Genomic DNA, 25334 nt, shown 5'->3' on the forward strand with positions numbered 1-25334 from the left:
ACGTATCTACCAGTGCATGTCTACTGTCTAAATCTGCAAACAATTCTTGCAAGTTTCATGTTGAATGCTGTTTATGTTCTGAGTTGCTGGCCCCTTTGAACGAATTGGCAACGCACTCGCTGGCTTGGACATCTGGCAACAGCTGGCAGCCCGGACATGATTCGGCCATTGGAGTGACTGCTTCTTCAGGACTCCTGATGTTCTCACCTTTATTGTTCATATTTATTCTTCCCCACACGTGCTCTCTACATGTGGAAATATCCCAGTCGCGCTTTCCGTCGATGCAATCTTTACTTAGCTGTCCTTGGATTCTTCTAACTTTCTCACATTGCCACACTTCCTCTCCCTTACTCGTTCTGCCTAACACCTCTCTGACTCAGTTTCTCCATTCATACTCTTTGTTCCTCGTCTCACCTCTCACTCACCCAACTCCGACTTAACTTCCAAGGTTCTCCTCCAACTTGTGCTTCTAATCAATCCACACTCTACACAATTTCCTACCTCCACTCAAACTCCTTCTCCCTCGATACAGCCATACTGCTCAGTCCAACTCTTACTTCTGCAACAACTCCAACCTCTGTTTTCTTTTTAGAAAATCATAGTTCCTTTCTGTCTAGCCTTTTCCTCAGTTTCTTCTAAAGTAAGCTACTACCATATCATTCTACTGAAGCCCTCATATTTCTTTGTGGATGGGACTACAACGTGTCAAGGGCGAACCCATCTTCATCTTTCGGTACCTCGCACCTTGACTTTTGTATCACCGCAGAACCCAAAACACTCAACTGAAACTCTACTTCTCTATCGCCACGATGGATGTGAAAGACAAGACGCGTCTTGAATGCATCATAAATCATGTAATTCTCCCACGACGGCTCCCGAACAGGCCAGACAAGGATCCATGCGACAACGCGCTCCTCAACTTTCTCATTTCATCCGTATCGGAATACTCCTCGCTTTGCGACAGTAATGAAGAAAGCAGGGTCATCAGCCTGAAAGCAGCGCTCCTGGCACTGAAGCATATCCGGAATGAAGACGGTGCTCTTGCAGGCAACAAACTGCGCACAGCCTTCCAACAAGTCATAAGTTCAGGTAAGCGTCCAGACAGTCCCAAAGGTCCATCATATCTCGGTGCTCACACGGTGGCTAGAAATACCATATCTCCCGCTCTACGTACAAGCCCAAAACGCCGGTATTCTTGTCAAATGCGGAAGTGAAAAAGGTGAAAAAGTTACCTTTGATATATGGGGTCTGACGCCAAACAACAACACAGTACTCAGCTCGAGAGGCCGTATCGTGAGGCAGTTCCCTGAATGCGCCGCCCGAGTTTTAAAAAAAGTCTCAAATGATTGCGACTTCCTTGACTTCTTTTCGCAAACGTTGGAGACAATGAGCTGGCAAGGCACCGAAAACACAACTGCCACCAAGGATCGACTTGTGGCCCGAATGGTAAATGCGGCCCAAGACGTCCCATCTCCAACAGCAGTAACCGAATTGTTATACATCCGGTTAGCCATGGAAGGGACTCCTCTAAATGGAGGTAAAATTCTCAAACATACAAGAGAGGAGGTAATTTGCGCATCTGGCAGCGATGTACCATGGCGGCGCTCTCCATTCTGGTTGTTCTTGAGAGTAGTTTCGCAATTATCTCTGAAGAAGCCGAGTGACGAGAAACAAAGCTTGTTCAAAAAGCTCATGGTCTTCTTTATTGCCCAAATTTTAGATATGGCCTGCCATTACGATTGTGCAAGCGACACAATTTACTGTATTTTTCAGAAGCTTTGTCGCCGTGTCTTAAAGCTGGAGCTGAGCACGTTCGAACCTTGGATGAAGACGGTAACGAAGGCTCTAAATAACGCACAGAAGGCAATAGACCAGTGTTGGAAGCTGACCCTTGAAAACGACAAGAAGGTCCTTTGCTTTGGTTCTGTAAGTCCGTCTCTCATCCATGAAGCCACTCGCTTTAGAATGCCGGACATCGACGAATTCATTGCTGGTATCAACGATCGTTCACACGTCACAATGGGAAAGGGATTCCGTCAACTGTCGCACCCGCAACTTTTCTCATCGGCCAACTCACCACCGATTTTATCCTCCGATGGACCGACAGAATACAGAATTTTCCATGTCTTTGTGTTTGAGGATTGGTTAGACCACTTCCTGGACCCTTGGCTTGAAGTGCACAAGATGGAGGAGAGCACCTGTCCTACGCTTAAACAACTAGCAGTTACCTATTTTCGAATTGCCGCCAAAAATTATGCAAACAACCCCATGGCAACATCTGCCATGATACTAAGGCTGCTTGTACTTTGGGTCGCATGCGACAAGGCGGCCGTGGCGATGAATCCATCTCTGCGGTTGTACAAACCACCGATACCGGAGAGCATCTGGGATGTATTACTGTTGGAATCTAAGGATCAACTAAATCAGCTTCTCAAATGCGAGATATATTTAAAAGAACGACAAAAAGGGGCTAAGAACCAGGTGTCGGTATTTGACAGCCTTTGGGGATACGTCCCTGTCAATGCTTTCGATAACGACATCTCTTTTCACAAGCAGCTCCGGAAACTTCAGAACACATCCAGGGGAACAGTAGCCAGACAAACTCGAGAGTTAAACAGTCTCAAGGATAATTTCAAGGATCTAATGGAACAGTATACCGAAGGCACCTGTGACGAATATTGTGAGGAAGGTTCAGTGTCAGAATTCGACGAGGACGAACCCACTCGCAGCCCCAGCTGTGCTAGATGCCAGAAGAAAGCAACAGCCCGAAATCTAACTATTGAGATATACGAAAGTCGACTCCCAGCAGGCGGATCGGAGCTGAAAACCTTCGTATTCGAGCTCTCACCACCCATATCTTTTGTAGCCTGGAGAGACTTGACCGTGTTCTTTTTGACGGATGTTCTTGTCAAACCGTGCGGTGGCAACGGAACCCAAAAAAGAAATGAGACCTGGCTGTCAGAGTATGCCAAGCATTACTGCTTGATTAATTCTGCTGAGAAAACTTCCCCTAGCGACTCCCGCGTGGTACTCTTGTCAAAAACATCAATATCAAAAGAAATAAGAATTAAAGTACACCCAGATCTGGAAATTGGCGACGTCTGCGTCGCCCATCCTCATGAATGGGGGTACTATGATAGCTTAACGGGGTCAGAGATTGGGAATTTTCCTCCCCCGACCATCGCCCAGCGGTGCACCGTCAAAATGCCCGCCTTTGCCGCGTCTCTGCAGGAATTCATTGACCCTTCATCAGAGCGAGCAGATGCTGAGTTGGCAAATTCTGCGACGTGCGATCTTCACAAATGCCCTGATTACATGGCACAAGCAGAGTTTAAATCTCTAGCCCTTTGCTCTTTAGGTAGTCGCGCTCGCTGGACAAACATCCTACGACAACTTGCCAATCCTACAATTGATCTAAATCGACAGGAGACGGCACTTGTATTATTTGAAAGTATTCACCAGGCGGGTAGCTTCTCGGGTTCCTTCCTGAGAGACGCTGACGAATGTTTAAACGATGCTGCTTTTACCCAGAAACTCGTGACCCTGGTTCAAGAAGAAGTCAAGAGAATTCAGAACAACTGGGAGAAATTCACCGCTCTTTGGATACTTATTATGATATTGGCAAGGATAGCTTCAATCGGGCACAGCAGTGCGCGAAAACGCGCCTTGCATTGCTTGTCAGATTGCCGGAAGGTTTCCAGAGACTGGATGGCTCAAATGCGCCGCCTCGCCCGTCAACAAAACGACAGCTTGCAAATTGAAAGTTTCTTTCAAAAGGCAGTCCATATCGCTTTGGTTTGTATCCAGACTTTTAATATGGAAAAAGCCCAGCTGCTTGAGCTGCTCATGAGCGAGGAGACCACCGTTATTTTTTTGGAGTGCTCAATTATGATTGCCGACCGAGTTGAAAGTGTCCATGCGGGTAACCAGCAGCAGGCTATGCTTCTTATGAGTTGGAAGAGAATTGTATACATGGGAAGGAAAGTTATAACTGACCAAGTTACCAAGACGAAATGCCTCGACAAAGCCATCAGCCGTAGTTGGGAAAAGGACAAACTCAATGGCAAAGGCGGGTGGGAAATCGAAGATGGCTACTGGATGAAGGCGGCCAGACAGACCAGTGTGTCAGTAGCAGAAGTGGAAGTACAGTTCAACACTTTGACTGCTGAAATCTTGGTCAACGGCTCGCCATCGGGCAAGCTCCCAGGATATTTCGAACAACATCCTGACTACGGCACTTTTTTTGGTGCATCAAGGCTTGAAGTCAATGAATGCACCGAGCCGAGAATGCAATATCAACTTAGACACAAATTCCGGGAACATGATGTTTACCTAGGGTTGTTAAAAGTGGAAGACACGTTGGAATATGATGGCGACACCGAGATAGAGGATTGGACTGGAACTGACTTCCTAGTCATTGCTTCTTCGGACACTACTCGATATGACTTGGTGCCCGAGAGATTATTACAGAGCCATCTCCCCCGATTTTTTCATCTTAACCACGTCCATTGGCTTGTGAAGAAACTCACGGGTGAGATAATAGAGTTCAGCTCTAAAGAATCGCCCTGGGAACGCCAGTGTTCTAACTGGGAACTTCGCAGGCAAGATGGCTACTGGCAGCTTTGCGGACGAAACAACGGTGTGCTGGTGAATCCTCAAAGTGATATAGCAATACACTTTATTGCAATCTTCCAGCCGCTAGCAAATGAGGATGATGTTCACGTTACGCACTTTCCGCAGAACAAGCAATTGGAGATTCGCCTGCCTAAGCTACAACTGGAGTTTTTTGTGACAGACGACTCTGGGAAGATTTTTTCGAGGCAGTACCCAGGCATGGTGATTGATACTTGTCAGGACATTGGCACTTTAATTGGCTTGCAAAACAAGCTAGTTTTACGTGACAAGGAAGGTGAAGAAAGAATGGTCCTTGTGCCTGAAGGTGAGCTGAAGGTCATTACTGGAGACTTGGAGCGTAAACAACACATCTCAATCAGCATTGACGTCGCAGAGAGCGGCAAAGTTTACGCTTATGAGCTGAACAGGTATCTTGGGAAACTTCAAGGACAGGACTTCGAGAGCAATCTGTTTTTAGTCTTGCTCCATGCATTTACATCGAACTGTCTGCCAGATCCATTCACAGAATTCACAGGGACTACGCGCGCTCTGGAGGTACTTCGTTCGGCGGAAGTGCAGTCATCTCCGGTCCTGTCGACGAGGGCTCACAAAATGCTCCAACAAATACACAACCTTGGTGAAAAGTACAAACTTTCGACCTCACAACTGGGGGCAATGCGGCAATGCGTGTCCTGGGTCGACGGTCTGGGTTCACTGTCACACCATCAACTCTTCGCAGACCTTGCCCAACGTCTGCTTTTCCAATGCGAGAGGTACCGATTGTTTGAGGTAAAACTATCACAGAATCTCCAAAAGCTTTCCAAAGACCGGACTGAGGAGCTTTGCGAAAGATCCCGGCTTCGCAACGGAAGTTTTTATCCTGAAGAATCTGTGCGTGCGACCGCCCCAGTTTCTCATGATGTCCACTACGGAGGTCATTTGGACAAGGTGAAACTTGAGTTTGGGGATTTAACAGCTGAAGAGGGCGACGGAAAACGATCTAGTCGTTTCATGAACGCCTTGGTTGTTTCCGCTGCCATACAACAGGGCAGGAAGGGACAAGCACTTTCCATGGTCAACCCTTTCCGCCGTATAAGGAAACAAAGTTTTGTTTCTACATTAATGACAGTTTTTAAACGTCATTCAGAAAGAATATATGTTTCTGGTCCGCCGAAATATGTTGAGGCAGTGTGCTTGGACTATAACGCCGAGCACCTGCTGAAGGCCACATCCACGTTTCTTCCGGCCAAGTGGTTCGCTTTATGCTCTACTCTGGTGAGCAAAAGGAAGCAACTTAATCGCCACAAAGCTGCATTTTTTCTAGAGACCATGGCTTTTTCACCACATGTTGGCAAAGCGCTAGTTCACATTCTCGTTGCCTCACTGTACATGAACCCTAAAGATCTGCCACCGCAGCCTCAGGCTAAGTCATTCAATCTGCAAAGAGGAACAAAGCCCAAGAAGGTCGATCTGAGAAGTAGGGTCAGTGGCGGCATTTACACATTTGAAAACTGTCCATACTACTGTAACAAGATTCAGCAAGGTGAAGGAGTGGCGAAACTTAAGGAAGAGTACTGTGAATTAAGTACAAACTGCCTTGAGACGCTCACAGACGTCTTTTTGGAGCAATGGGCTGAGAAGCAGCAAAAGAGGAAAGCCCAATGGCCCAAGGAACATAATAAGCTCAAAAGAATTGTCAATACGAGTAGAATGATTCCCAATGTTCAGGAAATATTTCAAGACGTTTCCAACAATTTGGCCCTTGAAGACTACTTCAAACAGTGGCATGATACTCTTCACAAAAGCTCTCAAAAAGGAGACATCGACTTCAAGGACGATTGGGTTGGGCACCCTCCAACGACCAGCAGAAACGCGCATAACAACAGCAAGCTTGAGTGCATTTTCGGGGAGGCAATTCCTCCAAAGATACTTGACGGGGTTGATGACTTTATCCCTTTGAAACTCAATTTCCCTACCCAACGTAACGTACAGCTTGCCTCACTCTTAAGTACTATTCGAAATAAGGCGGCCACTTCGTACCAAACCAACTATGTGGAAAAGCTCGAGCGAAGCATGTCCGCGCTGGAGTCAGCAGGACAATGTCGCATCGACTCAATGTCCTTTACAAGAATTAAACCGCAATTGCGGCTCTGGCGCAATAATACACAAGACAAGGTTGAAGAGATATTACGCGGTATCCGGGAAACCATTTACTGTCAAAGCTCGGCACCGAGTTGTGATTTAGAAGACTTCGTTGCTGCTGCAAGAAACTCCCGACTACCACGGATTGGTAACTGGTATCTTATCAAAGAGCTTGCCACAAATCCCAGACTACCCCGTCCTTGGAAGGAGCGGCTTGTCCAGTTTGCTGATTGCTTAACGAGACTGCAGACCTACGATCGACTACTTCGGTCAACCTCAGGTGCTCGTGGAGATATTGTGAAAGAATTAGAATGTTTAGAACCGAGGGCGTGGAACCCGGTGTCGCATCCTGAATGGCTTGTCTTTGAAGTTGAGCACAATCTCCGCATTCGCACCATTCAAAGTCAATTTGCCGAAGAAATGATGCGACCGAAGGATGATGAGAACTCCGTCATGCAGCTCAACATGGGAGAGGGCAAATCGTCTGTCATTATTCCAATTATTGCCACAAAGCTGGCTAGCAGCAAGAATCTGGTCCGGCTAATCGTCACCAGGTCACAGTCCACGCAAATGACTCAGATCATGACTACCAGATTAGGAGGCTTATTAGGCCGCCGAATGTATCACTTGCCAGTTTCTCGAGCAATAATAGTGAACGAGAAAACTGTAAATGGGATGCTAAACATTCTTCAGGAGTGCAAGAGGAAGAAAGGCGTTCTCATTGCACTGCCAGAGCATGTTTCCGCGCTCACCCTTATTCTTGCAGACTCCTCCAAGAATATTGGAAACTCCACAAAGGAGACCCTCTTTGCTATCAAGCAGATAATAGACGATGATTGTCGGGATATAATTGACGAGAGCGATGAGATATTTTCACCCAAATATGACTTGGCATATCCGCTAGGCAAAGAACAACCAGTGGACTTTGCGAGGGAAAGATGCTGCATTATCCCTCAAGTCCTGTTACTAGCCATGCAGGTCTCGCCAAGCGTCAGCAATCTTGTCTCTGGCGGTCTCATTGTTACGTCCCTAGGTAAGGAAAGATTTCCTCAATTGACGCTTGCATCAAAGCGTGCGTCAGATTTGCTACAGTATCGTGTTGCCCAGGAGATCTGCTGCAAGGGGCTCGAGGGATTTCCAATCCACCGGCTGAAGAAACATGCTACCAATACAAACCTCATCTTGGATTATATCACGGAGCAAGATCCATCCAAAGAGGCGCGAGAGTTTGTCGACGGCGGTTTACACTGGACACCGCAAATGAGAAGCTGTGCGCTTTTGCTTCGGGGCTTGCTAACTATGAACCTGTTATCTGCTGCCCTAAAAGACAGATTCCGTGTCAATTATGGCCTTGATAAGACCAGACAACCCAGAACGGATCTGGCAGTGCCTTATCGTGCAAAGGACACGCCTAGTACAAGTTCTGAGTACAGCCACCCAGACGTAATCATCATCAAGACATGTCTCGCGTATTATTACAACGGCCTCGAAGACCCGGATCTCTTTTCGACACTTAGACATCTACTTCAATCCGATCGTGCCGATATGGAATACGCATTATGGGTTAAGTCAGCCCCCGATTTGCCAGAGGCGTGGCACGACGTGAAAGGCATATCCTTGGAAGATGCCGACGCTTGCAAGCGACAACTCTTCCCTCATTTGAAGTTCTTGAAAATTGTGGCTGACTACTACCTCTCCCATATCGTTTTCCCCAAACAACTGAAGGAATACAGCCAGAAGGTTTCTCTCTCCAGCTGGGATATCGGACGTCCCAAAACACTCCCTACCATTGGATTCAGTGGTACACATGACTTAGAACCATTGTTACCATTGCCCGTGAAGCAACAAGATCACGAAAGCCAGCGTCATGTGGATGCTCTGGTGTTGAGCAAGATGCTGGCATCACAGAACTCTACTCTTCCCCTCGGAAAACCGAATGATGAAGGCGTATCGGAAGGTTTCCTGAGACAAATCACATCTCAGCAGCCCGCCCTGAAAGTGATTATTGATGTGGGAGCCTATCTAATTGACCTAACGAACCTGGAGGTAGTGAGAAAATGGCTTCTTATTCTACGAGAAAAGCAACAAGCTATTGAGGCTGCGGTCTATTGTGATGACAATCACGAGCTAATAGTATTAGATTCTCGAGGCAAAATAGAGATCTTGCGTCAATCTCCATTCGCAAAGAATATGAGCCGATGTGTTGTCTTTCTAGATGAAGCACATTCGAGAGGGACAGATTTAAGATTGCCTCCGGCATATAGAGCTGCGGTTACCATTGGAAGCAATCTCACAAAAGACAAACTAGCTCAGGGTAAGCAAATCGAACGCTTCTGCACTTGGCAATTTTGACTAATAAGACTAGCATGTATGCGGATGAGAAGGCTTGGAGATGGCCAATTTATCACCTACTGTATTCCACACTCCATTGAGCATCGCATAAGACTTTTTACGAATCAAGCTGCTGAGTATGGCTTATCAGCTGAGGCTGTTATAAGCTGGACAATTAGTCAGACGTGGGCAGACATGCGAGGCTACATGCCGATTTGGGGCAATCAGGGCCGCCAGTATGCACGTCAGTCAGATGTTTGGAAAAGGATACTGGAACAAGAAGATATCGGTTTGCGAAGGGCATATCTGAACGAGCTGAAGGAGACAGATGTTCAGACCGTTCATCAATACCAACCAAGGCAAGCAAACAACGTTCTGGCAAGCGGCTCTGACAACGAAGTTGTGGCCAAGATACAGCAGCGCATTCAGGAGTTTCAATGGACAGATTTTCTTTATCACAATTACTCGGAAGAACGAGAGCAAGAGGTCGAAGTAGAGCTCGAAACGGAACTTGAAGAAGAGCGCCAACCTTGGCGCACAAAAGGGACAGCACCAGCAAAGCCCAGTATCCACCTGGATATCAAAGCCTTTGTGATGACTGGCAGACCAAAAGTTCACAGCCTTGGAATCATCAGTGCATTCACTAGCTTGGCTGATACCACAGCAGCAAGAAAGTTTGGCGATTTCAAATTCGAGTCTCAACTGAAAGTCTCAAAGGACTTTGCCACGGTCGTCAATGCCAGCCTAGGAGCTCCTGGCGAGAAGTCCGACTTCTACAAACGGGACGTACACCACATTCTTACTACAGCCGATGACAGTGGCATTATCAACAACATGATTCTCATTAGTCCTTACGAGGCTGAAATGCTCCACGACAAGATCGCCAAGTCCAAAAAGGTCGCTATGCACATATACGCGGCGCGACATAATAGGACCTACGCACCAACCGATGACTTGAGTCTACATGTTGTTCCAGGCTCGGCAGCAAAACGCCGAATTCCACTGCGCTTGAAAATAGAACTGAATCTCTTCGCGGGCCAGCTATACTTTGACTCGTTCCAGGAGTACGTTGATGTTTGTACCTATCTCGGGTTGGCCTGGAATGACTCCTTCACGGACGCGAACTCAGACGGATTCATTCCTCCAAAGGCAGATAGCGCAGAATCGCCAAACTGTCTTAATGCGGAAACAAGTCCTATTCCATTCCTTCATTCATTCATTACGAATGTCAGGCACTATGGCGGGAATATTGAGAAGACTCACGTAGGGAAAATGCTCAGCGGGACGTTCCTCACCGAAGAGGACTTTCCGAACCGTAGCAAGCGAAGGTTTGAGGAAGATGGTGATGACAATCGCGTTGTGAAGCGCGAAAAATTGGACGAAGATCAGGTTCAGGGGGAGGGACAAACGCAGAATCAGGATCTGGGGGCAGATGTTGTTGTGAAGCGGGAATATGATGTGGAGATGGAAGGCTGATCTACACAGAATGGAGATGGGTAAGGAGAATAGGTTGGCAATGGGATAATGGAATCACCATGATGGGATATTTGACAACATGGACGCAAGAGATATTAGCTGAAAAGGGACACTTGAATCATAATGACAATATTGCTGATCTCCGGGCTTGGTGCCTAATTCGTGAAACTGCTTCTCCAAGTGGAGTTACGATGACTTTTCTGGACGCATGGGATAAGGCGATCGCAAAGTGATACCCATAATCATGTGTTTAGTTGACGTTCATTCAGCAACCTCATATTTATAGCCTGAAACGAATAATTACTATGACCCCCATCTCTGAATAAAATCCTCCCGCTTCTCACTCCTCGCCATAATAGTCTGCCCTTCACGCGAACTCAATTTCTCCTTAGCCTTATCCACCTCTTGAGAAAGCACCATAATAGAGCCCTCAATCTCCGGGTCCACCAACTTCACATCGCCAAAGGGAGTTTCTGCAAGTAGACTATCCCGGAGTAGCTGAACCGCCCGTCTCGCATCTTCCAATTGTTCGCGGGCAGCGATTTCGAAACTCTCCTGTGCTCCTTTCTCCACATCGTTAGATTTGCGAGTTCGTTCAGCTAGCACCTTTTCCAGGTACGCGATTTGAGATTGTGGCTTGGTACCGTCACTGGGTAATGTCACGGCCAAGTTTTGCAGAAGTGTTTCCAGTGCTGATTCTTCGTGGACACCGGATGATCTTCGTCGAGGGCGTGTTTCGGCGGTGTTGCTGCGCGTTCGTACGGGGGATGTCAGGACTGTCGGTCTTGCCTTTCTAGGAGGAGCTACATCAGTGGCCAGCTCTGCCTTTGCGGTTGCTGTGATTGCTGCTGCTGCTGCTTGGTGGGACTTGTGTGACTGGACATGTGCATGGAGCTTATCCATTCGATCTAGCAGGTAGGTGAGGCATTCGTTGATCTGAGGCTAGTTAGCAAGCGGCCGGGGAGCGTAGCGGGAACTGGAGCAGACGTACATAATTCAAGGATGTAGCTGTTTTCCCTATACTTTGCCCACTTCTCGCCGTGACAGCCCTGAGGGCTGGGTCGAGATGTTGTTGTTCCACAGACATTTGGGCCACTGATAGAATCTCAGAGTAGAGCGATTCCACTTCTTCCTGCAAGTCTCTGACTTCATCGTTTGTTGCTGGTCCTGCGTTGCCGGATCGCTCCGCTGTAACAAGGGTATCCAAGTAGACTGTGTCTAACCTTGTGCGAACCGTTTCGACAGTCGCTTTAATCAGGCTGTCCCACACTGTTAGTCGTTATTGAGGCTGTTGGTAAGGATACCATCTTACCGCATGCACGTCTCTCGAAGCCTTTCAATGGCATGCGTTTCGTCTGGATCTGGTTGATCGAGCTCCCATCCCAATTTCTGTAGGCTTGATAGCAGTTTATCGTCAGATTGAAGTACTGTGGCGATATTATCGTTGAGAACTGTGCCATGCTGCTCCACGTCTCCTAGCCGAAGTGTAATCTCCCGGGAAATTCTCTCAACCTTATACCATGGTCAGCTTTCGAAGTAAAGTCTTTAAGAGCCAACTAAGTCTTACTTCCTTGGTGAGTTGGGCGCGCTCAAGCTCGCTCTTTTTCTTTTGCACGCGTTCTATACCCTCTCGGCGAGTAGTATTTTCAGCTTGCCTCTTGATCATTCTGGACACGGCTTCGTGCTGCTTCCGCAATGTTTCCGTTTGTTTGGTAATAGTTTCTGTAGATCGCTTCAATTCTTCAATTGCCGCCCTCAACTCGTCGTCCAACACGGCCTGCACCTCGGCTAGGTCATACAAGTCAGCCAGTTGATCTACGCGCCCATTCTTGTCCAGTGCCATGTACCTAGACCAAGAAAGTTAGTCACGATGCTCTCATGTCCCGGAGAGTTGTGGGAGGGTTTCCGACGGTACCCACACATCAAGTTCGTCGGCTGACAACAGTGTATCAGAGTCCAGATGCATCAAGGCCCATTCGGCAAATAGAGACCCATGTTGGGGATCACTCAAGGCAGCCTGCACCTCATCTCTCCTGGATTGAATGCCGTACGTGCGTGAAGCTTTCAAGACGAGTGCCTCGGCCTGCTTTGCTTGTTCGGTATCCATGCTGTTGGTATGATGAGGCGAGGTGGCGTTCTGAAACTGTCAAAGTCTGCTGTTGATGAGGAGATCCCAGTCCGTGTCACAGTCCTGTGAAAGCAAGGTGTATGCCGCTGACCGCCTTTGAAGCGAGAAGGAGGTCGAGTGTTGGTAATGAATCATTAGCTCCCTCTGCAAATTTGAGCTTGGGGAGCAATGGTTGTCAACCTAGGTATCGCTGATGATTGACGGAGCCGACATCAAATGGATATTTGAATACACTCAGCCATGAGGGTAGTGATTGAGGCTGGTCTAGCTATCGCCATTCGATTGGCCAGCAGAAAGGCAAAGGTAGTGAAGCGGTGCCTGGAAATGGCACTGGGAGATGGTCGGCAGGCACATGGTGGGGCGTCAGGGGACTGGGAGCCTCTGCTCAACCATCAACCTCACAGTGCAAGCTCACCTCTCACACCACCAGTGAAGAATTATATTCCATCACAAACAACTGTGCACGTCACTACGTGATGGTATGCCGCTAAATATTGCTGTGAATGATAATACCACATTTTCTTCTTAGGGTGTAACTTGCAGTGGGCAAACTGCTTCCTCTCCATCTCCTTATCCGTTACTCCTGAATCAATGAGGACCACGCAGTTGCACTTGGCCAAAATCTTCATCACCGAACCAAACATACTCACGTGGGGAAGGAGCAACCGTACTTATTCGCACACAAATGTGTGGTCAATTTGTGTCTTCTATCAAAAGGCCTTTCACCTTTCCCCTGCTCTGCAAGTCTCTTTCGTATCACCCATTTCCGAAAACTACGTCGTCCCGGATGCTCCCAAGGTCGTCGACAAAAGTAATTCGTGTTGCGGCAGGTTGCCGCGGTTCCCTCACGCTCCATACGACCGAGTCCCTTACCTTCCTCGACCCTTTGAGCGACTCGCCTAGAATATCCTCACGTATGGCAGCATCAATGTTGTGAACCAGGACATTGTGCCCCTCTGTCTATATACTATCACCGAATATGCTAATCATGGTGTCCATCAGCCTACCAGATAGATCCTCACACAGACAACAGCATGCTGACGTGGACTCCCAGGCATAACGAAGTCTTGGGGTCACATTTCTAAAATTGGACAGCTCTAAATACTCCAACCCAGCACCATTGGCGGCAAATCCAACATGTATACCATCACAGGTTTCTGTAACCGCGCATAATCTTGGTAGTAGTGCCAAGACAAGCGAAGCTTTTGTATTGAGATGGTTCTGACAATATTTTGTCAACGGAGTCAGCATGAACTGAAACGATGTCAGACCCAAGTGATTCGTGTCAGTCGTGTGGCTCCTGGGCTCTTCACTTCTTGTTGACCACAGACTCACCATGCCCCGTTCACAGGCTGGCATTGACTGCACGGTCGGATCTCGTTTAGTGAGCATCATTTGTGCAGAGTGGCCAAATTCTGGACACTGGAGTGAGCATTTTAAGTGTAACACATTCGTCTCTTCATACTCCGGTACAGCATTGACCAGCTGAAGAATCACCAGCTCCCGAGATCTATTTGCAGAAACCGAACGGTTGCACAGGAGGAAAGCATACGCGTTGAGTTGAACACATGATGTATACTCATTTCCGAATGGCCATGCTAGATTGGCCATGTCACAAGATTCCTCGGTGTTAAGAGCAGTCTCAGTCCTAAGCGATTCCTTTGCTTCCCGACTCCATCACCGAACCACCGAACCAAGACATCATGACGAGCACCGTGTCAGACCCCACGATTTGGCGAGGACGAGCAAACGCATCCATTCATCACTTTCTTTGGGTTGTATCTGTTTCGGCTATCTATCTCATTACCGAATTGAACATTTGGGGTTTGAGCTTTGTACTGGCTTCTGCACAACTTCAATACTTTGCTTCCATTGTTGGCATGATTGTGGTTTTCTCAATCATGGCAGCCGCTGGCCAGGCGAGTCGGAGTTGTGACAATTTCTATCACCGATGGATCAAATCAAAGGTTTGTGGTCCCTTACGGCCTGATACGGTGAAAGGAAGCTTACTCTGTGTTCCTTGAAACAGGTCGATTTTATCAACGCTCAACTCGGAGTAGGATTCAGTGTTCCGATCATCATGCTGGATCATGTCCTCGGCATTCGAGACATTGGCTATATAATTGCGACTTCTGGTACGTTTTAGCGCCAATAACGCCTCCATTTCTCACTGTGTTGACGATAATCTAGCTATTACAAACGTAATTTCGTGGCTTGCTGTGTTCATACTCAGCCTTTTATGGCTATGGCTGCTCACTGACTTGCAGCCATGTGGTTCTACCCGCACACAGGATAAGCCGTCCAAAGTTTCTGGCTTTACGTCTCGCTGTGAAGTCAGAAGCACTTTTTGCCGTGCTACTGTCCAGCATTGTGACGGGCCATGGCAGTATTTAACATCGGATGATTCAGTGGAAAAAAAGGAGGAAAGAACATCCGCCTCAACTAATACTGAAGCTGGAGCCAGCGAAAACGATGTCGAGACGAAGGTCGAACAAGGAGATGGCAACTTGTGGTGTATTCTAAAAACTAATGGCTATGTTATCTTGTGCTTAATTGGAATCACCGGCGTCGGCATGCCTTTAGAGCTGGTACTCCGCGACAGCAGAGTCCTCGACGGGTTCTCTATATGGCTTTGCTGGCTAGTCGCCTTACGACTACAACGGACGGTCAAATACTCGAACCTCTTTGGTTCCAATATACGGTTTCGACACAGTCTTGCAACCATGATCAATCCCGTTCTAGTAACCACACTTCTCATGCTTGGCTTCACTCGCTTTAAAGGCTTGCTTGCCGGCAATGGGGGCATTGCCAGAGTGCTTGGGAAATTCAGCAGCGGCAGCCCCTTATACGCCATTTGGACTGCCTCTATCTCTAGTTCCGTGGTACCAGACAACCCAACTCTCTGGTTCGGGGCAGGAGACTTGGCTTTATCCCTCCTGGAATGCGGAATCGTAACATGGGGATTCAAACTCTACGAGTGCCGAAGGCAACTTTTCAGTGTCTCTGGCATTTTAATTTTGCTGTTTTCCACGTTTGCTGCCGCCGGGAATACCTTCTTATCAGTGTTACTCGCGCGAACCGTTGGGTTGCAGCCAACCGAATCACTGGCTTTTGCTGCTCGCAGTACCACGCTCGCCCTTGCCAAGCCCGCCGTCAAGGCTCTCGGTGGTAATCTAGCTCTAAACGCCACCCTTGTGGTTAGCAATGGTATTTTGGGCCAGCTGTTGTATCCCATACTATTGGACAAGCTGTCCATACCAAGTATTCAGGCAGGTGCACGTGGCAAGGATAAAACGACGACTTCAGATCAGGATGATGAAGATGGCACCGTTACTGTCGCAGCTGGAACTGCTATTGGTATCAATGGTGCCGCCATGGGGGTATCGTATCTATACGAGGTAAAGAGTCGGGCCGCTCCTTATGCAGCTCTGTCCATGACCATGTTTGGCGTCATGAATGTGGTGTTTACCACTCTCGATCCATTCAAGGCTATCGTTCTGAAGCTGGCTTCCTGGTGATTCCCAGTGGAATATTGTCTAGGTGACGAGGCATATCAGGTATATGAGGGGCTGCAAATAGTCGAGGGGATGGCATGTTTCGCACGAGCTACCTTGCCGACCTCGCTGGACGATGGTATAAGAGTCGGCAGGTGCATGACATGGCGGGAAAGGAAAGGATTGCTAATATGCAAAGCCGCACAAGATGGTTGTCTTTGAGCTCGATACAAGCTACTAGGGGCTAGAGAAAGGCTGAGCCCAAGTAGACTCTGGAGCATCTTTGTAGATATATTCGCTCCATAGGTTCACTAGGGAAAACTTGATAATAATTCACAGACAAAAAAAAGTAGGGCAAATTGAAGCTTTTATTCCTCTCGATATAAATTCAAAATTGTACAATTTCTCGTACGGTCCAGCAGCTACCAGTGCCGCCACTAACAAGGGAATCATTCCTCCATGACCACATCCTCATCTACCACCTCGGTGGTTTACTCCAGCCTGTTTCAATAGTTAGCAAAAATGGACATAATGCGCTCAGGCAAGGTCCGTGAGCGTGAGCGTGAGCGTGAGCTTGTCCAAGAACATACCTCTCAATCAAATGCAAGCCACTAGCCGTCTCGACAACACCACTCATCTCACCAGGCTTAAGCGCAAAGGCCGCATCCTCAAACTCCTTTTGCATATCCCCACGGCCAAAGTAGCCCAGATCGCCTCGCTTACGGGCAGATGAGCAATCCGACTCTGTAGGTGCAAGATCGGCCAGAGAGACAGGTCCAGCCTTGATCTTTGCTTCGTGAGCCTTGATAATCTCCATGGCTTCGTCTTTGGTGCGTGTAATTTCGGACTATCGGGCCGTGTTAGACACATTGATCAGTAGATAAGTTTGGTAAAAGTCCGTACTTCTCGCCAGCTGCTGGGCCGTCTGCTATCCTTGTGCTTCACCAACAAGTGCGCCGCGCGAATCTTGCCCTCGGGGACGCCAGGAACAGCACCGGGGCGAGAGCCGGCGCTGTGATGAGCGGCCATGTAGTGCTTCAGTTTATCTGTGTCGGTGCCTTGCGGGGGTTCCCAGCGGGATACCTTTTCGACCGAGTTGAAGTAGTAGGGGAGGTTCTTGGAGTTGGAGTGGCGGACCTCCCAGTTGGGGGGGAGACCTGTATCAGCCTGGATAGAATGAAGGTTAGCTGTGCGCTTTGGAGGGACGCGAGGCATAGATGGTGGGCATGCCATGACTATGGTGAGCGCTGCGCAGCGCAATGCGGAGAGTGCTGCGTCGGTGACAAGCTGCGCGTTTCTGGGGGTGGATGGGAAATACTCTTGACATACCATGATGGGGGGGGAGTTAAAGATTGGAGGATGCGAAGGGAGGAGGGCAGCTTGTCGATGAAGATTGAAGCAAGCTGGGATTGGATAAACAAGCTTGAGGGCTGGTATATATAAACTAGTTGAGAGTGGAAGATGGCATGTAGTAGATCACGCTGGGTTACAGCGATGCGGTCGTCACGTTTTGGTTCGCGGATGCAGGGTCAGAGTCGCAAGGAGTCTGAAATGGTCTGGTCAGGCTGGGGAAGGTTGAAGCCGCTTAAGTGGAAGTGGACATGGAAGTGGAAAGTGTGAAGGTGTGGTGCATGTCTGTCTAGCACAAGGAACAGGTGTGGTCTGGTCTGGTTCAACGATGATGCTGGACCCTCGGAGCTTGGTCTGCAGAGCTTTCCATCAGCTTTCCCCGGGCAACTGAGCGAATGGGATGTGAGTAGACATCCCAGCCTGAGAGGAGCAGAAGCGGGTGAGGGGACATGCTGTGGACAATGGGCATGGAGCAGAGCAACGGCGGGGTTCAATTTGATGGCCAATGGCAGGGGAACCAGTTCAGGTAAAGGTCTGGCTGAACATTGAAGAGTCCGAGGGACACTGTTGTGGGAACACAACCAGGCCAGCCAAGGAATGACGTGCGGGTTGTGGGTGAAAACACACAGCCAGCCAATAATGTGTCGCGCAGTTCAAGACCAAAGAACCAAATGACCTTGAACTTCTTCTCCAGCTCGAGGTTCGTCTGGTGCAAGGCGCCTCTGCCCCACGTTCTGTTCAACACTCAAGACCAGCAGGCCCTTTTGACTGGATCATTTCATTGGGAGGGATGCACAACGTCTCTGGCTGGAACTTGAGCACCTGGACAACTTTGGCAACATTGACAAATGGGGCCTGGCTCTGGTGAAGATGGATGGGTGGTTGCCCTTGTGAGCTGTGTGAGTGGAGAGCCTCATGTTGCAGATGTCTACATTGTGAGAGAAGGGGTTATTTGACCATGGGGAATACAACCTCTCGTGCCAGTTCTTCATCACTTCTATCATGGTGTCTACTGGGGAGGAAGCCGGTTTCCCCGTGCTATGTGTGCCTTTCATGTCTGGCGTTCCTGAGGGAGATGCATAATCGAAGCAACATTCTCACACGCCACTAGACAAGCTGGGCGAATGACCCTTGCGAATTCATCCATCACGCGCTTTCTTCTCACTTGGGTATATGCGCAACATGCGCTAACTGCCGACATTCCCATTTCGAAGGGGTCACGTTGATGCTTTTGCGGCGGTGGTTCCTCCGTAGACCATGTGGTTTTTGGTTTTATCCATTTTGGGGATGAGGCTTGGCTTGGTTTAAGTTGTGGGAGGGGACAGGGGAAGTTGGTCATCTGGTGAAGGGTTCAGGACATGGAATGAAGGAGATGAACTGATGGGGATACGTTTTTCGGAATTTAGACCTGAGTCCAAGTGAATGGCCGTCCAGACACACGGGCTAGAGTTGTGATGCACCAGTATTATAGTTTGCACGACTGAGGAGGGAATGGGCGTATCCCAGGACACTTTGACGTGATGTGTATTGATATGATGAGGTATTACAGCACAATCTGAAAACAGCATAGAACAGTTGATGAATAGGCATGTGGCAGCTCCTGTAGCTACACCCTTGATTTTACCCCTTCCTGCGATGGAACTACATGAGAGATGCAGGTGCACACAGTCTATCGACGGATATGCATGCAGAAAGGGAAGCAACCCACACGACCATGCACTTCTTGCAGAGTAGCAAGTTAGTCTGTCTTGTCCGGCTGACTTTGAACAAGGATAGACGGTTGCAGAGGACGGCAAGTTATTGCTTGGACCTATGGGTATTGGTCAAATTTGTGTTCGTGGGCAAAGATTGGCGATGAGGACCAAGGCAGCATTGAACGAGCTTTAGATGGGTAATCAGCCAAGCCCACAAGACTTCATGTCAGGTTGATCATACTTTGGCGGACATTGCTAAGTTTGCTTCATCAGGTTACACATGTGCGTGAATAACTTTTGTTTGGGTGTGGCGACAACTTTCGTCGTCGCATGTTTATTTCTGTGCGACTCTAGGTTAGACCAGTAGAGTGAAGCATACGCCAAAAAGGTTGACTGGCTGTCAACCCTCTACTTAAGGAAATAAGCAACCCTGCTTTGTTCAGGGTTTTTAAACTGGGAAATAACTCCACTACAAACGCATCTGCAGTTGAAGACTCATGACCCCTACGTCGAACAGATTCTGACTCAACGACCAGTTGATGCTGTCCGCCTCAACATCACAGCCTTTGAACGACGAGTGGCGGATTTCTGCCTGCCCCACTTTAAAGCCTCAGTCGAGTCACTCATCTCACTCCTTCGGGCCAACCACCAGAAAAAGACCTTGCCTCCCCATCACGCACGCGCGTTCTAATTCTTCCTTTCATCAACCCGACCATCGGCAAACGCTGCTCATTTCGAAGAGCATTCAGCGCAAGCACTTGTTCCATCAAAGCCCCGACCTCACGGTCAAATCACACAGCTCTCCTTCCACCCGTGTGCGACGCGAAAAAGCCTTTTAATAGCCTTCCACCCCCAACCAACCACACTCACGATTCTATCCGTAGATAGACCACATACAACCACAGATATGGCTACCCCTCAGTCAACAACATCATACGAAGGCTCCGGCCCCAAGAAGCTCGAACAGATTACTTTTCGGTTCTGCTCAGAATGCTCCAACATGTTGTACCCCAAGGAAGACGAAGATGCGCACAAATTACAATTCACCTGCCGAACGTGTCAATATACCGAAGAAGCCCAGTCCACTTGTGTATTCCGCAACGTCCTGAATAACTCTGCTGGCGAAACTGCTGGTGTGACTCAGGATGTTGGATCTGATCCAACGGTTAGTGATGTCCCGCTTGTCCTTTGTTTAGGTTGTGGGTGCCTCATTTTTTGCGATACCTGCGGAGGAATGGCTGCGGATATGGCTGTTGCCAAGGTGCAGCCAAAGAAAAAGGAGAAGAAGGACGGCGATAATTTCGGCGAGAGAAGCCATTACGTCCCTTGGAACGAGTCCGACGATCCCTTTGCCGAATACGACGAGGAACTCATGGAAGACGTCGACTATGGACTACCCAGTCCTACCCCGACCGATTACACTTCCGACACGACTTTCGCGGCGGGCTTTTCAGACGACGGCGCCATGGTTTGTAATGTTTAATATGGCACACGTTGCCAGAATACCAGCTGTGTCAACATTTTTCTCACCATAAGCGGGCAACGCCATCGCTTACCATCGATATCGACATTTCCAAGATCGGGACTAGCAACAGGGCAGGCGAGGTTTGATTGTTGTGTATATAGCGAGCAGTTGCAGCGGATGCGTGTGTCCTTTTTTTTGCGGAACTCGTTGACCCTTGCTTTGAACTCTGCTGGCTGACACGATTTTTCTATTCTTGGCTACAGCTCCCTCGGTCGAACAAGACGTGTCCTAGATGCAATCATGAAGAGGCTGTATTTTTCCAGTCCCAGGAGCGAAGTGCCGAAACTGGAATGGTAAGCCTCCCCAATTTTTGGGCCATGACTCCATCGAGGAGTCTTGGTTCGATTCTATCATATGGATTTTACTTGCAGCTTTGCTAACTTGGCTGGACGGGAAGAAACTGTTTTATGTCTGCTGCGAATGCGGTCATATCTTCGACTAGTAGTCGTTTACGAGTTATGATACCCCGAGTCCCAGCCGAGTTTATGTTACTGCATGAGGAGGAACAAAGAAAGGCGGGTTTAGCATGGTTTGCACTTTTGTTGTAATTTTGGGCGTTTTAAAGAAGAAAGGCGTATGGGTTTGCTCGCTTTACGATCAATATTGTATCTTTAGCCAGTATGCAAACTTGATTGTGTTTGGTAGAAGAACTACTAGAAAGGATGGAGGATCATAAAAATTCAAGTTAAAATTTACTGGTTACAAGTTGAAATTACGTTTTAATAGTGATGTTGCAAAATAAGTGGTCTATACACGCCCAAGAGGTGTACATGTCATGAGATTGGAATTGAGCTCTCGCACTAGTCTTAACGCCTCGCAAATGCCAAATGTAGTTGTACAATATATCCCATCATCCAAGGAATCCCTCCCAATTTCAACAATCCCCAGCAGTCCATCCCAACCTCTCGCTCATGCCATCCCTCGCTCACCCATACTCCTACACAGCTATCGACAAAACCTTCCTCTAAGCCTGCATAGGTGCCATGGACAGAATCTTGCTCCACTTCTTCCTCTTCAACTCCGCGCCAACAACGCCATTGATTCGTGAGCCCACAGGATCTCCAGACTTGTTGAGCAAGACGCAAGCATTGTCGTCGAAGCGGACGACGGAGCCGTCGCGTCGTTGGGTAGGGTATCTGGTGCGCACGACGACAGCATGTCGAACATCGCCGCGCTTGACTTTGGCGGCGGCGGAAATGCCCGCCATACCGGAGGAGGATGCGCCTCTTTGCTCTTGGACGACGACGACGATTCGGTCACCTGTGATGGTTAGATGGCGCCCAGACGGTATCGAAACAGCGGGAGAAGGAGGGCGTACCGATGCGGGCATGTCGCTTTTGACCAACGACCAAGGCGCATTCGACGAGGGCAGCGCCCGAGTTGTCGATGCAGTTGAGCATCGTCTGCATCCATTAGCACACTCGACATAGCTGCAGTGGTTAATTGACTGGCACTCACCTTTAATTGAATCATTTTGGCTGTCTTTGCTCGACGTCGCTGCTCGGCATCACCACATCCAGACCCTGAAGCTCTGGCGTTGAGACTTTTCGAAAACGAAGATCACGTGCAGCAGGCGCCACGTTGTTCCATCAGCTCGCCCAAGAAAGGAAAGCGCCCCCTGCACCTCACCTCCTGCTTCCGTGGTTGCTGGGTCAAGGTCATTTTATGGGGAGGCTGGGCGCACCTACCCACTGCAGGGGGGGACCGCACCAGAGGGGCTCAGATGAGAAGCCGCCTTTTGGAATGGCTCAAGTGCGAGGTGCGCAGTTGGCAGGAGCGAACGCAACTTCACTCCTTTTGAAGTTTGATCATGGTTTGAACCTGTTGGGTACGCGGTCGCGTGTGTCTGACGCGGTTCACCTTTCTTAATTCCTAACGAAACAGTCTCTCCCTTTTAACTCTCATTTCTTTCCTTCCTGACTTTTTCCCTTTTCTATATAGTCTGCTGAGCTGCGAGTCGTATGTTTTGTCTTGAGACGGCTGTGTATGATGTTTTGTGAGAGAAGAGAAGTGGACTCTGGGCTGAACTCTTGAGACTCGTTCGTTGGACGACTTGCGGCCTGGCTGCGCTGGAGGGCGAATTGGGAGCTGAAAAGGCTTTTGGACCTGTGAACTCCAGCTGAGGAAGAACGGCTTATTCTCACGGGTTTCCTGGTGGTGGAACCTGGATTCTCACAACGCTTGTGGATAGGAGGCCCCGACCGGTTCAGTGCCACTCATTAACAACGATGCCTACGTCCAAGGCTCCGCCGGCAAGGCATCGCCTCACTTTGGCGCAATTGTCGGCTTATGATGATATCTTGACTGATGCGCTGGTGGATCATGTCAGTGATTGAGTTTTGGCGGAAGGTTCGGAGACTGATGCTGACTCTTTGGCTCTAGGTATATTACTGGACTACTGTTCCCAAGAATCGCCCATCCTATCATCCCTCGCGGGGTGTATCAGAAGATGCGATAGCGAAGATTATTCAGGATGAAGTGGTTCTATGGCAGGATATGGCAGCGGCAGAAGAGAAACTACTTGCGACAGATGGACTGAGGAGGTTTCTCAACTCGTTGAGGACGGACAAAGAAAAGGACGATTTTAAACGCCATTTGCGACGCTACTTGCAGATTTATCTGCCCGATTGCCCTTGGGAAGTCAGCTCCACCAATCGATATACGATCGTATCTCACGAGGCTAGCATTACAGCCAGACGGTACATCAAGCGCAACGAATCAATCAAGTACCTGTCCGGCATTCAAGTCGTTATTACAGCTGAGGAAGAGACGGAGATTGCGGCACGCAAGAAGGACTTCAGCATGGTAGTCAGCTCGCGGAGCAAAAGCACGAGCTTGTTCATGGGCCCGGCTCGATTCGCAAACCACGACTGTGACGCGAATGCCAAACTAATGACGACTAGCAACGCTGGGATTGAGATTGTTGCTATACGGCCTATTGAGGCTGGAGAGGAAATCACTGTCACGTATGGTGAGAGCTACTTTGGAGAGGATAACTGTGAGTGTTTGTGTGGGTCGTGTGAGAAGGGGTTGAGGAACGGCTGGGAGCCTGAAGAGGGTGCTACCATAGTCCAGGCAAGTGTGGAAGAGGACAGACCTGAGACGTATGCTTTGCGACGCCGAAGACGAGAGGATAGTGTTGGTGGATCTCGCACTCCATCTGTTACACCAGGTATCCGACCGCGGGTTCTTAGAACCAAGGCCAAGATCTCGCGACTCAGTAACGCGCACGACTCTTCTGCGGCTGCATCACCAGCGCCAGGCACACCGAGCGGACGAAAGAGGAATGCGGACGCAATGGCAACGCCGCCTATTACACCAGCTAAGAAACTCAAACACACCATTGAGCCTGTACCAGACATTCCCGTGTCGCGGGGCAGTTCTGTCAGTGGAAGTACGTCCTCAAGTAATGAAGAAGCTATCGAGACAGACGTCACTTCACCTGAGAAGGACAGCCCCGAACCGATACCTGAAACTCCAATGAAGGGGCCGGCGACTCTGCGGGAGGAGACCAACTCCCGCAAAGAGGGCGATACAATTACAGCTCTTGCGCCCTTCTCACCCGAAAGTGTGCAATGTCAACAATCACCACCATCATCCCAACCACTCAGGTCAGAGGCCAATACTATGTCAATATCTGCCATTCTCAACACGCCGAGCAGTTCAGAGCGGGAAATTGTTGTCCCCATTTCGGTGAGCATTGAGACTGTCGAAGTCACCGAGGTCGCTCTGGAAACCGATGAAGCAGTACAGCCTCGGCGTAAGAACAGACGACGCAGTTTTACCAAGCAAGCATCGCCCCCCGCCAAGATGCGCACACCTGGCGATTATGTCCTGACACCCTTACTACTATCCGAGCCGGAAATGGCTTGGATTCAATGCACCATTTGCAATGAATACTTTGTACAGCAGAACGCGTACTTTACCCGGTCGGCGTGTCCTAGGTGCGAACGACATTCGAAGTTGTACGGGTACATGTGGCCCAAGACGGAAAAGGCTGGGCCATCGGACAAGGAAGAGCGAATTTTGGACCACCGGCTTATACATCGATTCTTAAACACAAATGATGAGCGCAAGGCCCGAGGCAGGAAGTGTCTGCCTGAGAGGGAGGAGACAGACGAGCCGAGTGAACCAAGTGAGCCTGAGAGAGGCAGGAGACTACAACGTGGTCCGGCCAAGAGGAAAGGTTCGAATGAGGAAGTTCGCGACTTGGTGGTAGTTAAGATCAAGGAAGATGTATCGGGCCTACGCCGGAGCGGGAGAGCGCGGAGGGTGAGCAGCAAGCTAGGCGAGTAGGGCTGGAGCAATAGTAGGAGTTGGATGGTATTGTTTTCGATGCACAGCGAATGGCCGAAATTATAGGCACTGGTAATGTACAAATATGATGCTATATGTAGAATAGATGCAAGAATCCGTTGCAATCATCCATAATAGCTGACGTTTTGTGACTGGGACAATTCCGGGGAGTTGCACGGTGTTGAGTATTTGGCTGAGCCCATTCATCTTAAGCGCTAACTACCTAGATATCCGCGGGGTAGATACGTGGGCATTTAGTCGCTCCAACTTTGAAATAATCGAAA

General features: G+C 48.9%; 8 protein-coding genes across 8 annotated transcripts; 4 read left to right on the forward strand and 4 right to left on the reverse strand.

The window, feature by feature from the left end:
* Nucleotides 1-809: 809 nt before the first annotated feature.
* Nucleotides 810-10563, forward strand: VFPPC_02542 (hypothetical protein; the record flags this gene model as incomplete). Its single annotated transcript, XM_018282173.1, has 3 exons — nucleotides 810-1089; nucleotides 1148-9070; nucleotides 9122-10563. 3 exons carry the CDS (start codon nucleotides 810-812, stop codon nucleotides 10561-10563), a joined length of 9645 nt encoding a protein of 3214 aa, XP_018146540.1.
* Nucleotides 10564-10866: 303 nt separating this feature from the next.
* On the reverse strand, nucleotides 10867-12670 carry VFPPC_02543 (hypothetical protein; the record flags this gene model as incomplete). The annotated part of the gene is made up of 5 exons (XM_018282174.1): nucleotides 10867-11499; nucleotides 11555-11822; nucleotides 11876-12075; nucleotides 12131-12410; nucleotides 12483-12670. The coding sequence occupies 5 exons, from the start codon at nucleotides 12668-12670 to the stop codon at nucleotides 10867-10869; spliced, it is 1569 nt and encodes a 522-aa protein (XP_018146541.1).
* A 981-nt stretch (nucleotides 12671-13651) lies between these two features.
* On the reverse strand, nucleotides 13652-14302 carry VFPPC_15520 (hypothetical protein; the record flags this gene model as incomplete). The annotated part of the gene is made up of 1 exon (XM_018293273.1): nucleotides 13652-14302. One exon carries the CDS (start codon nucleotides 14300-14302, stop codon nucleotides 13652-13654), a length of 651 nt encoding a protein of 216 aa, XP_018146542.1.
* A 92-nt stretch (nucleotides 14303-14394) lies between these two features.
* On the forward strand, nucleotides 14395-16209 carry VFPPC_02544 (LrgB-like protein; the record flags this gene model as incomplete). Its single annotated transcript, XM_018282175.1, has 3 exons — nucleotides 14395-14658; nucleotides 14721-14826; nucleotides 14882-16209. 3 exons carry the CDS (start codon nucleotides 14395-14397, stop codon nucleotides 16207-16209), a joined length of 1698 nt encoding a protein of 565 aa, XP_018146543.1.
* A 467-nt stretch (nucleotides 16210-16676) lies between these two features.
* VFPPC_02545 (peptidyl-prolyl cis/trans isomerase) lies at nucleotides 16677-17517 on the reverse strand (the record flags this gene model as incomplete). Its single annotated transcript, XM_018282176.1, has 3 exons — nucleotides 16677-16686; nucleotides 16776-17032; nucleotides 17089-17517. 3 exons carry the CDS (start codon nucleotides 17515-17517, stop codon nucleotides 16677-16679), a joined length of 696 nt encoding a protein of 231 aa, XP_018146544.1.
* Nucleotides 17518-20136: 2619 nt separating this feature from the next.
* VFPPC_15521 (DNA-directed RNA polymerase) lies at nucleotides 20137-20712 on the forward strand (the record flags this gene model as incomplete). Its single annotated transcript, XM_018293274.1, has 1 exon — nucleotides 20137-20712. The coding sequence occupies one exon, from the start codon at nucleotides 20137-20139 to the stop codon at nucleotides 20710-20712; it is 576 nt and encodes a 191-aa protein (XP_018146545.1).
* A 1006-nt stretch (nucleotides 20713-21718) lies between these two features.
* VFPPC_02547 (50S ribosomal protein L14) lies at nucleotides 21719-22227 on the reverse strand (the record flags this gene model as incomplete). The annotated part of the gene is made up of 3 exons (XM_018282177.1): nucleotides 21719-22014; nucleotides 22073-22157; nucleotides 22213-22227. 3 exons carry the CDS (start codon nucleotides 22225-22227, stop codon nucleotides 21719-21721), a joined length of 396 nt encoding a protein of 131 aa, XP_018146546.1.
* Nucleotides 22228-22982: 755 nt separating this feature from the next.
* VFPPC_02548 (SET domain-containing protein) lies at nucleotides 22983-25050 on the forward strand (the record flags this gene model as incomplete). The annotated part of the gene is made up of 2 exons (XM_018282178.1): nucleotides 22983-23078; nucleotides 23137-25050. The coding sequence occupies 2 exons, from the start codon at nucleotides 22983-22985 to the stop codon at nucleotides 25048-25050; spliced, it is 2010 nt and encodes a 669-aa protein (XP_018146547.1).
* Between the last annotated feature and the right edge of the window lie 284 nt (nucleotides 25051-25334).

The sequence above is a fragment of the Pochonia chlamydosporia genome, chromosome 2 (assembly GCF_001653235.2).
Source record: "Pochonia chlamydosporia 170 chromosome 2, whole genome shotgun sequence".
NCBI lineage: Eukaryota > Fungi > Ascomycota > Sordariomycetes > Hypocreales > Clavicipitaceae > Pochonia > Pochonia chlamydosporia.